This window comes from Montipora foliosa, chromosome 12 (genome assembly GCF_036669935.1).
Source record: "Montipora foliosa isolate CH-2021 chromosome 12, ASM3666993v2, whole genome shotgun sequence".
Lineage (NCBI taxonomy): Eukaryota > Metazoa > Cnidaria > Anthozoa > Scleractinia > Acroporidae > Montipora > Montipora foliosa.
The window spans coordinates 17911442-17924815 of NC_090880.1; the positions used below are offsets into that span (position 1 = coordinate 17911442).

Below are 13374 nucleotides of genomic sequence, written 5' to 3' on the forward strand. Positions count from 1 at the left end.
AGAGTCATTGCACTAAAATTCAACACAATCTAGACCTTTCCCTTAAAATTTATTAAAGGGTATTAAAAATAGAATTCATAGCAGTCATCAGGAGCTCATGAGCTCCTGCAGTCATTGAATCGGATAATGCTTGGCAAGGCCGTAGCCAGAAAAATGTTATGACTGAGGCAATGTCCATCGTTAAATACTCTTCGTAGGTATTTTAGGTGTTTATGACGAGTATATTTTGAAGATAACACTGGAATTACGGTTTATTTTAACGAATCAAGAAAAAATTGACCGAGGCAAGTGCCTTGGTTTGCCTCATACTGGCTACGGCATTAGGGCCGTTTATACTAGAGAAAATAAGCCGCGGCTAACTCTGGCCGCGGCTTACGTAAGCCGCGAACACCCCGTATAAATGGTACAAAATCCACGTTCACGGCTTTCTCAAGCCGCGGCTTATCCTGGCCAGGGAGTTTATACTCGTATAAATAGTTCCTTTCGCGGCTTACGTAAGCCGCGGCCAGAGTTAGCCGCGGCTTATTTTCTCTCGTATAAACGGTCCTATTAATGTTATTAAGACTACTATAAATCAAAATCAGGAAGCGTGAAAAGCGTATAGCATTAGTTTACTTGTGCTTGTATCATTTTCATGAACTCGTCTTCTAGTCTGCCTTGTTTCGATGCTTCAGTATGGAGGACTTTCTCGTTCCCAGAGCTGAGAAATTGAGCTGAGATCCTCTTACCAAAAGAATGGTAGCTCATGGAGGAGTCCATGGTGTTTGCGCGCGCATCAGCCCCTGTTTCAAATGCTCGCGTGTGAAGTCGTCGTCATCACTGACGTTTGCAAAACAAGCGAGGAAAAAAAGCGAAATGAATTTGCTCCTCCGAATTGCGATTAGATAATTTTTTTTACAAAAGTAACTCCACAATTCATGTAGCATGAGCAACGACGAATTACAGCCCCCTATTACTCCGAAAGGGAATTCAGGTGAGAGTCGGTAAACTCTTTCGTGAATAAGAACTAAGAAAAACAACACATTTTAAATTTAAACAAGTTAATTTCTGTGTCAAATCCGAAAAACTGTAATAACGGCTGGATTTTGTTCAGTTGCGCCGGGAAAAAGCTACTAGTTTATTTTCAAATCCAAACTTATGAAACTGATCGATTGTCTGGTTATGCATGTCATGACGCTGGCTCTAATTTGACCGAGTCTACGAATATCTCTGTTCAACTCTTTTTTTCTGCCTTCCTGAAAATTATATTTTAAAGAAGCATACTAAACAGAAACTCAGATGTCAATTGAATATAGAAGTTTCGCATCTATTTACAATGCCCTACTATTCGTTTTAAGCCTGTTCTCACAGTCTTTTACCTGGGTCGGATTATAGTACTGTTATGCGTGATTAGGCTTAGATAAGGTTATACATAAACCTCAGGACCGAGGTACTGCAAAATAAAGGATATAACATGGCTGCGCAGGGATAAGAATTTTATCTTCGTGTGCTTATAATATCTCTCACTCGTTCACTCCTCTCACTCTTGAGAGATATTGGTAAAATGCCCAGCTTAAAAGCAACTTGTTTTATTCATTTTCGAAATGGCGAAAAAGTGATCAACAATCGTTAAAACACGCATGCTGTGTAACATGAAACAAGATATGAAAATAAATGTCAAATTTTGAGCCATAATGTGTTAGCCAATATTTTACTGGCTAGTCTTGTTAGGTACCATGACGACACCTATATCCTCACTAGTATCTTCCCTCTGCACGGTGAGGATATGATATTTTAGTAAAAAAGAAGTCCTAGTATTTAATAAGTAACTATATAAGAAAGCGTTCTTTTTAATTTTGTCACGTACCGTGATTAATAAACGACTTTACGAACACCGCCAGTGCTCTAAAGTGTCGCTGTCGGCGTTAAACGGTGAGCTATTTGTTTGTTTTTATAAAATAATTAGGATAGTACGCGCACTCTCATTGTTCAATAGCTGTGTTTAGATGAGAGTATGGAAACACGGCTGTGACATCACACAAGTTTTTGATTGGTTATATAACAATTATTCCATGAGCCCGAGTTGGATATGAAGTGATAAAATAACCAACAAGCGCGTAGCGCGAGTTGGTTATAATCACTTCATATCCAACAAGTTAAGGGCGAATGGAATAATTGTTTTAGTAAATTCTCAAACCGGGTTTTGCCGCCGATTTTTATTTCCACAATTTTACAAAGCGTCCGGAAAGAGCATCTTGGCGCACTATTTTCCATATGACGTAAAACTTCGACTATTGGCTCATAGTCGGAGTTTTTTAGCCAATCAAAAAGCTAGAAATGCAATAGTCGGAGCTGAAAATTTACTAAATGCCGTTAGACGCGCGTTTTGATTGGCTGGTAGGAAATATGAGCGTGTATCAAGAAAATCTGTTTCAGTCAAGAATTTTCCTTCATTTGCTTCCTTCATTTATCGAATTATCTAAGAAATATTTTATAAAAGCAATAGAGGACTTTTTTCCGTGTTTCCATACTCATCTAAACGCGAGGGGACTTGGGAGAATTCTCGACAGTTATGCAAACCCTCGGCTGCGTCTCGGGTTTGCATAACTGTCTCGAATTCTCCCAACTCCCCTCGTGTTTAGATGAAGCTATGGAAACACAGAAAACTTCCTCTTTTACTTAATTAAAAAATAATTAGGATAGTATATGCGCACTCTCATTGGTCAGTAGCTGTGTTTAGATGAGAGTATGGAGACACAGCTGTGACCTCACACGAGTTTTGATTGGTTATGTATTTTCAGACGTGCGTTTTGATTGACTGGTAGGAAATATGAGCGTGTATGAAGAAAATCTGTTTCAATCAAGAATTGTCGAATTATTTTTGAGGAACATTTCATAAAAGCAATAGAGGACTTTTTTCCGTGTTTTTATAGCCTCATCTAAACACGAGGAGGAGTTGGGAGAATTCTCGACAGTTATGCAAACCCTCTACTGCGTCTCGGGTTGGCATAACTGTCTCGAATTATCCCAACTCCCCATTGTTTTTAGATGAAGCTATAGAAACACGGAAAACGTCCTCTACTGCATAAACATTTACTCGCAAGTGAGTCAGTCTGAACAGTTTTCCAACGTCATAATGAAGATATTACCTTGATCTCTTGAAAGTGTGGGAAGATTAGAAAGGCCTTGCTTTACTTATTTTAATACAATAAAAAGGAATTGTGAGTGTTGTTGTTGTCTTCTTTCAGATCAACCGGGTTTTAGTCAAGAGAGCGAAGACAGCGCGATACGTCAGCTGCTGACACATGTCCCGGATATAGTTATTAACTGCGATCACAAAACGTCCATGCCGCGTGTTAACCGCGTGGTCGGTGTATGCATGTTTGCTGACATTTCAGGTTAGAATTGGAAAGTGAATTGTACCAAAGATAAAAAAAAGGAAAGAAATTAATTAATTTCCTTCATTTAACCTAAGCCTTTTGCTGCAACACTCCCACGTGATTCCTCTTCCTTAGCTCTTCGTAATTCCCGTATGTTGGCTAACATTTTGTATCATGCTGACTCAAAAATTGATCGAATGCATTGCCTTCGCTTTGTTCAAAAATGTTTCTGTTTTGAAAGTCAATGTTTTTCAATAGGGACAAAGCGCCAGCTCTGTCCCACCCAGTAAACCAAACCAGGAATTCTCAGTCTTGATTCGTTGGTTCTCAAACTTTTCTATTCTCTTTTTAAATTTCTTCTCTCAAAGACTCACAAGAACTCGCATGCTAACAGATCAATGGATAAAAGTTTATAAAATTATAGTATTAAGTCATATCTGACTACTTTTGTGAAGGTTGGAACGCTCTAGTTCATAACTGCGACGATCACAGCTTCACTTGATTTCATATATCATTTCATCGTTGATTCATCAAGTTCCTCACGGGAACATTAGAACCCACAAATGACCAGCTCTCAACGTCCGTGGCTTCATAGCTCAGTTGGTTAGAGCGTCGCACCGGTATCGCGAGGTCACGGGTTCAAACCCGTTGAAGTCCTGAATGTTTCAGGCTTCTTTACGCAATTGCAAAAGTTACGTTCATAACTGCGAAGATCACAGCTTCTCTTGATGCCACTTGTTACTTGCAATTTCTTCGTGTATATGCACCTCCTTTCAAAGACTCGTGTGAAGAGAAATAAAAGCTACCCGTGTGATAATCCATCCGGATATGCCCCGCGAAAGCCTTGCGTAACAATTGAATATTATGCCACCTGTAGATTACACTTAAGAAGGCTAGAAAAGGTTTGCCACTTGTAACGTAACAACTATAAGGGTTTTTAATGGAGAAAGATTTTCACACTCGTCTGTCGATCCTTTCGGTGGGGTAGGGCTTTGAGGTTTGTCTCCAGGTCCAAAATGTTGCAATAGTAAAGGTAGAGGGCTGCTCAATGACTCTTCAAAATTAGTGTTTAGTAGGAGCCCATAACCCGCCGCAGGAGCTTACAACTCCCAATACTAGGTCTATGTAACGGTCTTTCAGTTCACAAATCAAGCTATTTTAATTTTAAACAGAGTTAACTGAATAGAGTGTAATGTGAAGTGCTAGATTTCAATCCCATATGAACCATGTGAGCGTTAGCCCTACTAATGGAAATGGGCCCACACAAGGACAGAGAAAAACTCTGACCAGGGTGGGAATTGAACCCATGACCTTCGGGTTTATAGATCTCCGCCGCTCTACCGACTGAGCTACAAGCTACGTGGGTTCAATTCCCACCCTGGTCAGAGTTTTTCTCTGTCCTTGTGTGGGCCCATTTCCATTAGTAGGGCTAACGCTCACATGGTTCATATGGGATTGAAATCTAGCACTTCACATTACACTCTACTCAGTTAACTCTGTTTAAAATATAAGTGCTACACGGCCAACGTTTCTATAAACGTAACCTTTCCTTGTACTTGTACATGTTCATTGCCGTGACTTTACCATCTTCAGTTCCCACGGCCTGCTCCCGTCTTACCTTGTAGCTCAGTCGGTAGAGCGGCGGAGATCTAACCCGAAGGTCGTGGGTTCAATTTCGACCCTGGGGCCCGTTTCTCGAAAGTCCCGTAAACTTTTCGGGCCCGAAAAGCCATCTGTGAAATTGCCAACCGCTTGTTTTGGAAAGCCGATCTTTTAAAATGTTTTCAAGTTAACAAAAAGAAAAATAAATGTGAAGTTTGACGAATTAAATGCTCTCCGTTCTTGAGTTACAAAGGGAATTGTGACACCCGAAAATGGCCCGTAAAGTTTCGGGACTTTTGAGAAACGGCCCCCTTGTCAGAGTTTTTCTCTGTCCTTGTGTGGGCCCATTTCCATTAGTAGGGCTAACGCTCACATGGTTCATATGGGATTGAAATCTAGCACTTCACATTACACTCTATTCAGTTAACTCTGTTTAAAATATAAGTGCTACACGGCCAACGTTTGTATAAACGTAACCTTTCCTTGTATTTTAATTTTAGACGAGTCCTTAAGTTAAATAAGGCTTGGCTTGCACGCCGGTAACCAGTCTCAATCCCCGATGGGAAATAATTTCTCATGCAAGACTTGTGCTGTGCTGGAGAAGTCTGGTTTCGCGGGAAAATCAATCTAAAAATAACCGGGTCTGTGAAAACTCGCCGTTCCACAAATACAATTAAGTTGTAACTTGGTCTCTGTTCGACCTAAAAGCATCAAACTTGGACAGATTGCTAATCTCAATGTTATCCGGCTTTTATGTCATGTTGTCAATTTATCTATTGGTTCAAATTTGAAACTCACCCCTGTTCCCTGCGTAAGTGGAACGAGGCTGGTTTTTCAATATGCCGTATAACGAGGAAAAAAGAGAAAGACAGGGAAAACAGTAAGCAGGCGACACGGAGAAAACGATGCACAACGTGATAGCCGAGAGTGACTGAGAGCATGAGCAAATAGTCGAAACAACAAGAGAGAGAGAGAGAGAGAGCAAGAAATTCTAGCGACGAGCAGCGGAAGAAGGTGCAAGCATAAGCACGAGAAAACAAGCTGAATATTGGAGACGAAACGGTGATATAGGAAGAAAGAGCACAGGGAAATATACTAATGTATAGCAATGAGAAGGCCGGACCCGCTGTAATTGGCCACAGCTGTTGCAATGTCCCTGCCAATGTTCTTCTGTATACGTAATTGTTTTGTTTGTTTATGTGGCGAAGCTAGTTAAAAAAAAAAAAAAAGAATACTTATAAAATGAAAACATAAATAATAATTGAGGATCTCCGCTTTTAGCCTTGCCTCATACTACATATCAGGTAAGAGAATTTAAGCTTAATAGGGATTTCAATATAAATTAGCCAAATACTAGGTCAAGTTCTTTTCTGTGGAAAACCATTTCTGGAGTCCTTTGACTGTGAGAGACTCAACTCAGCCGAGAAATCTCTGGCCCTTCCAAATAAGTCTTCTCGCAGTTCAGGCCAAATTCCGCTTCTCTAGGAAATCGAAACAGTGACTAAATTCATGCTGTCTTAATTAATTGCAGGCTTCACTTCCCTTTGTGAAACATACGCCTTAAAAAGTTCGGAAGAATCTTGTGGCACAGAAAAACTCACGACAACATTGAACAAGTACCTAGGGAAAATAGTGGAGGGTGAGTATAGTTGAAAGTGATACGACCCTCCAAATCTACAAGTGCTCACGCTATAGCTACTGCCAGACCGTATAGATATGCTCTCAACAGCTCATTAACCAACTCCAATCTGCGGGAAGAACCCTGTTCTCATCTGAACGTAGTTGATGGCTTCACGTAGCTGTCACCAAATCTCCTGTAGCGCTGTCGTGGAGCATCTGTTATGAGCAAGAAATCGAACGTGGAGTGGGTTCGATAGGCCTTTGCATGACCGTGTCACGTGACCTTGTCCACCATAAACAAAACAAATGCCAGAAGTAGAAAGAGCATGATGAAATTAGTAAGAATGTCAGTTTTGAGACCAGTGACATATATGTGAGAGATTTTACATTAAATTAATTCTTAAAAAATGTACTGAGAACTAGCTGCTGGATGGCAAGGCTGTTAGAGCCACTGAGGTTTTTTGAACTTACTCTTTTATCCTTTATACATTTTTTAATTTTAAATTGGCAATGCAAGCAGGCATTGCACCGGTGGCTCAGTTGGTTGAGCACCGGGCTGTCATGCAGGAGGTCGTGAGTTCAACTCCGGCCGGACCAACACTCAGGGTCTTTAAATAACTGAGGAGAAAGTGCTGCCTTTGTAATTACATCTGCAAATGGTTAGACTCTCTAGTCTTCTCGGATAAGGACGATAAGCCGGAGGTCCCGTCTCACAACCCTTGTTCATTAACTCTGTGGGACGTTAAAGATCCCACACACTATTCGAAAAGAGTAGGGGACAGTGTTCCCGGTGTTGTGGTCTGACCTTTCCAGCATGTGGTCGGCTTGGCAGGATTAGCTTGAAGGGCTTCTGTGTGAATGAGACCACAATTGTGTATAACAGCCAGAAGTCAGGCTACTTAGCCAAGTGCTGGAGCCTCACTCAAGACTCAAGACTCAAGTATTAGGGCTTCATTCTGGCCAGAGCATATCATGCATAAGTGCAAAATTCTGGATGAGGGAGTGATTTAAAGCGGGTTCTGAGAATTTCCACATTGATTGTATTTCAGATATCTTGAAGCATGGAGGAGATGTTTTGAAATTTGCTGGTATGGTAAACGACAGCATCTTCAGGTTGCGTTTTTAAATGTGTTTATAAAGCATTGAAGTCAGGCGATTACTCTCTTTATTAAAAATAAATGGGTTGGAGCAGTTAGCCTATAGTGCCATTTTGCTGAGATGTTTGTAATCCCGATCTCGTAAGGGTGCTTTGCTTTCAGTCAGCGAAGACGTTATCATTTTAGAATGACTGAAAAGCGTTCAAAGTTCCATCACTGTGGCAATTGTTTTCGGACTGTCATAGCTGTAACATTAAGAAGTGTAAAACCTTGGAGTAAAGCACCACAGAAATAAGGAGGGACAAATCGATTTTTTGGAAATACATACGAGCGGATACACCAGACAGATACCCATATATAGAGAGAACTTTCACAGAGAGACCGATAGACATTAGGCATACAGGCAGACGAAGGATAAGTTTATAAAGGGACAGCAAAGGAGTCAACGAGACCACTAAATTAACCAGAGCAATTTCACAATCACATCCGCACTATGAATATTACTATCAACAGAGAAAAAAGAGTCAAATTTACGTTGATTTTAAGGAATTCGCATGGCCAGATATCGATCGCTACTCATGAAGAAAGACATTACGCCAACACTGCAAATGCGGCAATGATTTGTTTTACAATTTTTAGGGGCTTAATTAATTCTTGATCTGCAAGTATATTGAATTTTTCATGTCTTTCATGTTTGCAGGTGACGCTCTCTTAGCCTTATGGAAATGTGACGGAAATTCCGAAGATACCACACTGCTCATAAACAAAGCTATCATCTGCAGTATATCCATACAGGAAGAATGCGACAACTACATGACAGATGTGGGTGTCATGCTAGGCGTCAAGATTGCATTATCCGTTGGCAAGATGATTGTGACTCATGTGGGAGTCGAGGAGAGCAAGCATTTCGATCTATCAGGGCCAGCAGTGGATGATGTGAATGCAGCAGAGAAGTGGGCGGAGCCAGGATCAATAATCTTATCTCATATGACTTATTTAAACTGTGACAATTCCCTGTTTTTGTTCGAAATTATGGCTGATGGATGGCACTACAGAGTAAGTTAAGCTCTTCATCTCGGTAATTATTACAAATATTTCATTTTTTTTCCCTATTTGCTTATTTTTAGCCCTAATCTACAGTATACTTGAATAAGCGCCGCCTCCGAAAAAGTGCCGCCGTCGAATAACCGCCGCTGCAGCCTAGACACTAAAAAGTACTCTAAAACAGCTTGGGGAATTTATTTGCATCAAAACCGATGTTCTTCAGTTCAAGGTGATTGTATTTCTCTGCTCGTCCGTTAAATAAAATGCCCTAGGAGCACAGATAAAATTATTATATAGCAAAGCCAGTCCTAGGCAATTCCGAGCTCTCTGATTGGTTCTTTCTCGCTTGGGATTTAGCGGTACGGACCGTTTTCATGGAAACAGTCCAAGCCGTGTCTTTTTAAACCAAAACTGCGAAAAAAAAATGTGAATATTGTCAGTCTTCACAGTGAATCTACCATTGAACTTATCGGCAAGATGGCTTGGAGTTAGGCGCCTGAGAGAATCGTGATGGACGTGCATGTCCACGCACGACGAGAGGGAGACATAGTAAGCTTACCACAGTCCGCCACCTAGCGCCTGTCACACTGACGCAGCAGTCAGTGGAATATTTACTATTTCATCCCTGCCCGAGGGAGAGGTGGGTGGGAGCAAAAAGACGAGCCAAAAAGCACAGCTGAAAGATCCTCAACGATCTGCAACGTTCAGCTAGTAAACGCTCCTACAGGCATGCAAAGGGTGCCCCCCCTCCCTCTCAATAGCTTCAGTTTGTAACACTGCTGGCCAGCAATGCCTTGATTGTAACTTTGCCTAAATGTTATTTACCCACATTTAAACTCATTGGCAAGAGGAGCTTGGGGTTAAGCGCCCAAGAGAGTCGTAATGGACGCACATGTCCACACAACACACAACAAGGGCGAAAGAGGGTAAGCAGCCTACCACAGTCCACCACCAATCCTGAACCGGTGCCTGAGAAACCGGAGGGACAGTGGTAGAGAGATCATGGAAGCCCGAACTCCCAAAAACAAACCAGTCATCGCATCCCACCTCAAGCAACCAAATAAACATACCTGCAACCGTCATGCAAGGTGCGGAAAAAATATCGGCCAAAGCCTATGAGAGGGTGCGAATGTACAGTTGATAGGCATTGCTAGTCCAACGTCCCGGCTTCTGAATGACGTAATCCAAAATGCCATTCGTGGCTGCAACTGTTGCTGCTCCTATCCTGAAGCTGTGTCTAGAGAAATTCCCCGGAATACCCGCACCCTCCAACATCTGACGCAACCAGGACGTAAGCGAACCAGATTGCAGTAGAGAGACTTGACCAAGGACGTTGCCTCTCCGTACCAAGTATGCAAGGACTGCGTCCACTGCACACAAGGGTGGCTGGGCCCGCCCAATATGGATAAAACCGCCTTGACGGAAAGGATCCGTTTTGAAAGCCGTGATTCGCACACGCAAGCTCGAGGGTTGAAGTGTCGAATCAACTGCAACATTCTCAACCTCTAAGTGAAGCGCTGGAGAAAAACTAGATGAGTTTGGGAGTGTCAACTCTGCTGATCGTAGGAACCCAAAATATCCCAGAGTGCAGGCCGCCCACAACATGCAGTAGTCATAAGAATTCATGTCCAGAGCCTGGAAAATGGTAGCCAAGAGGCATTCTATAATCGGGAGTCGCTGGGACGCTGCAGAACCTTGAACCGCTTAATGCCTCGAACCACCATCGGGAGTCAATGACAATACGATAGAGGGTCTGGAAAGCCTTCTGGATCTGCATCTCAACTGGAGGAAAAAATGGATTTACACCGAATTTGCACAACGCAAATATGATGTTTACTCCAGAGCAAAGCTGTAGGAAACACGGTAAATTTTGCTAGCATATTTGCACTCAAGTGTAAATATGGTTGCAAATGTGGCATTTACCATGCATATGTTTGCTACAGGTTTGAATCTGTCGATAAATACACCTTATGGATGTCGGTGTACGACAAGGAGTAAGCAAGGAATGTGGTAAAGAGACACAGGAATCCATTTATCCTCAGGGCAGGGGGAACCAGAACTTGTTCTGTACTGAGGTGTAGGATCTTGGGGTCGATGACGCCAAACCATGGGTTAAGAAGGTCCTGCGTGGAGAGGAGCCACTCTGTACTAGCGATAGGAGAGGGTAGAGCACTCGGGGCCAGCCGCCGGAACTCCTCCCAGACCATCCTGGGAAAGAAAAATCAACTGTAAGCCTCCACTTGCCTAGCTTACCTTTCTTGGGAAGAACCCCAAAGCTACTAATGTGCAGGGGCTGCAAGGGAGGAGAACAAAAGGGGCTAGCCACCCTCCTACGAGAGACTTCGTTTGCCAGATAATCGTCAACCACTTTCGCGTGCATTAAGGCCGAGGGCTTATTCCGTTTGGCCGACTTAAGCTTGGTATTGTGACTAAAGCCTAGGTGGAAGCCCTGGCGCAAAATCTCCACAAAGTAGGCTACCCTGCCTTGATGTGGGTGATTCGTCAATTTTGTGGTATACTAAACCACACATAAGGGGCTGATCCGATCTACTGGTGGAAGGCTGGGGGGAGCTAGAGTGGGAGACATCAAAGGAAGACAGACAACAATTCACGCCAACCACTGATGAGTGAATAATAATAATAATAATAGAGCTATTTTCAATTGAGTGTCGAAAGTAACTAGCGAATTGCTTTGGTTTATGATTACTTCACTCGTGTTTGGTTCAAAGTTCTCTCGCCACTTTTTCACCTAATCAGAAGTGAAACGAAAACCAATCATGGCTCGCGCGTGCACATTTTCCCGCGCTTTGTGTCGGCTACGTGTAATTACTTCGAGTTTTTGGTTTACCGGATTGTCTCCGTCCTTTATGATCGACCAAAGTAATTACTTTGGTTTTGGTTTTACGACACTCGATTGAAACTCTCTCTAATAATAAAATAAACAAGATAATCAAACAAGGGATCACGCTAAATATGAAAATATGGAACGCACAGCAGAAGTTCGTAATGTCACATTGACCATTGACGATGATGGGGACCAAAAAAAAAAAATAATAACCGCAACAAGGTTCATTAGTTCCCCCGAGATTTGACCTTATCACGAGGGGCAGACAGTGAGCACGAACGGCGTGTTAGCTGGGCCCCAGAATTACCAGGACAGGCGGCGGCCCGAATGGTTGCCTGTACAGTTACTGCAACGACGGGAGTACTTGCACGCAATGTAGGGCAAAGAACATTTGCACCGGTTCCAGGACTTGCAAACGATCATTACTGAAGAAGAGCCAACCACGTGGACTATGGAAGTGCACTTCCATAGATTGTGGGAATTCCTTTTCTGAGGATGAATGTGTTGAGGCGCCTGCTGCATGGAAGTTACACAGTTGCACGTTTGTTGAGGACCAATCGATGAGTTTCATGACTGCGGTATGCTCTCTGAAGGCCTGATCGTATCTTAGCCAAACTCGTCCCGCAAACTGACGATTGGTGCGCAGAATGAGCAGTTTGTAAGCCGATAAATCCCGCCAACGATGAGGCAAATATGAAGTTAGGACCATGGCAAAAAGCGTAAATGCCTCCACCCAGCTAAAGATGTCCTCAATTTGACGCCGACGTCGTTTCGTCCCAGAAGTTAAGATGACCTGCCAACCGAGTAAAAGTTGAAGCTCAGCCTCGACTAAATTGGCCGCCATTAGCTAGGTCGCTCAGATCTATATATTTGCCGCCCGAGATTTGCACTACCAACTTAGCAGGGATTGGGAAAAAACCAGGACCGACCACCAAGGGCTGATCTAAAACTGGCTCAGGAATTCGAAGGGGTGGAACGCTTGGAACGCAAACTCCAAAGGAAGCACATGTGGTGGACAACGGCCGGTGGCAAAGTAAAGGTGACTGTTCGCAAATGAAGTTAGAACTAACGATGACCTACCTAAGCAGTCGGAGGGCTGTGAAGTTCGAAAGCCAGCTCCTGATGAAAGTAATTGGACTGTTTTGGAATGAAAGTCGGCGCTTGATCCAGAGCACGTGGAAACAACTAGCAAAGCAGTCGTAGCCGCGGAGCCCGAAGAACACGCAGTAGCCGCCGCTTGTGCCGCCGGTCGAATCCTGCACCGCTGGGAAGGCCGCTCTAATGGCCGCTGCTACAATGGCAGCCAGGATCTCGGGTGTTAAAGACGCGTTTTTCATTGGCCAGCCGAAATCGAGTCAACAACAGACGAAGTAGCTGAACTTGAAATGCTCGAAACCATAGAGCTCATCGAACATTTTACTATCCTGAAGATCTGCAAACGTTTGATTCAGAAAGTGAAACAGGCACCACCGAAAGCCAGGAGGGCCATAGACGATTTTATCAACAATGCAACAGAAATTGCAAACACAAACAAGAAGATGACAGTGCCATATATTTATAGCCCGGTTTACACTACAGAACCTTTTTTGGCACGGCTCCTGTGAAATTGGCACGGGTGCCAAAAAAGAGCACAGCAAACTTCGTTTACACTACACCATTTTTACCGTACCAAAAATACCGTACCAAAATTTTTGGGCCCACGTAACTTCTCATGGAGCCATGCGCAGTTCAACTATAATGAAGAACGTCCTCGTGATTTTGGTGGAGAATGAGCCGCCATCTTGAAATGTTCTTAAAAACACCGTTA

The 13374-nt window shown here is 43.0% G+C and overlaps 1 protein-coding gene across 1 annotated transcript in view; it reads left to right on the plus strand.

The window, feature by feature from the left end:
* The first annotated feature begins 844 nt into the window (after window positions 1-844).
* Window positions 845-13374, plus strand: part of LOC137979713 (adenylate cyclase type 10-like) — a 65283-nt gene continuing 52753 nt past the window's right edge. Inside the window, exons 1-5 of the mRNA XM_068827031.1 lie at window positions 845-973; window positions 3228-3377; window positions 6493-6600; window positions 7631-7669; window positions 8379-8734. Coding sequence (XP_068683132.1) covers window positions 925-973; window positions 3228-3377; window positions 6493-6600; window positions 7631-7669; window positions 8379-8734 — 702 coding nt within the window. The 5' untranslated portion in view covers window positions 845-924. The remainder of the gene's footprint in view (window positions 974-3227; window positions 3378-6492; window positions 6601-7630; window positions 7670-8378; window positions 8735-13374) is intronic.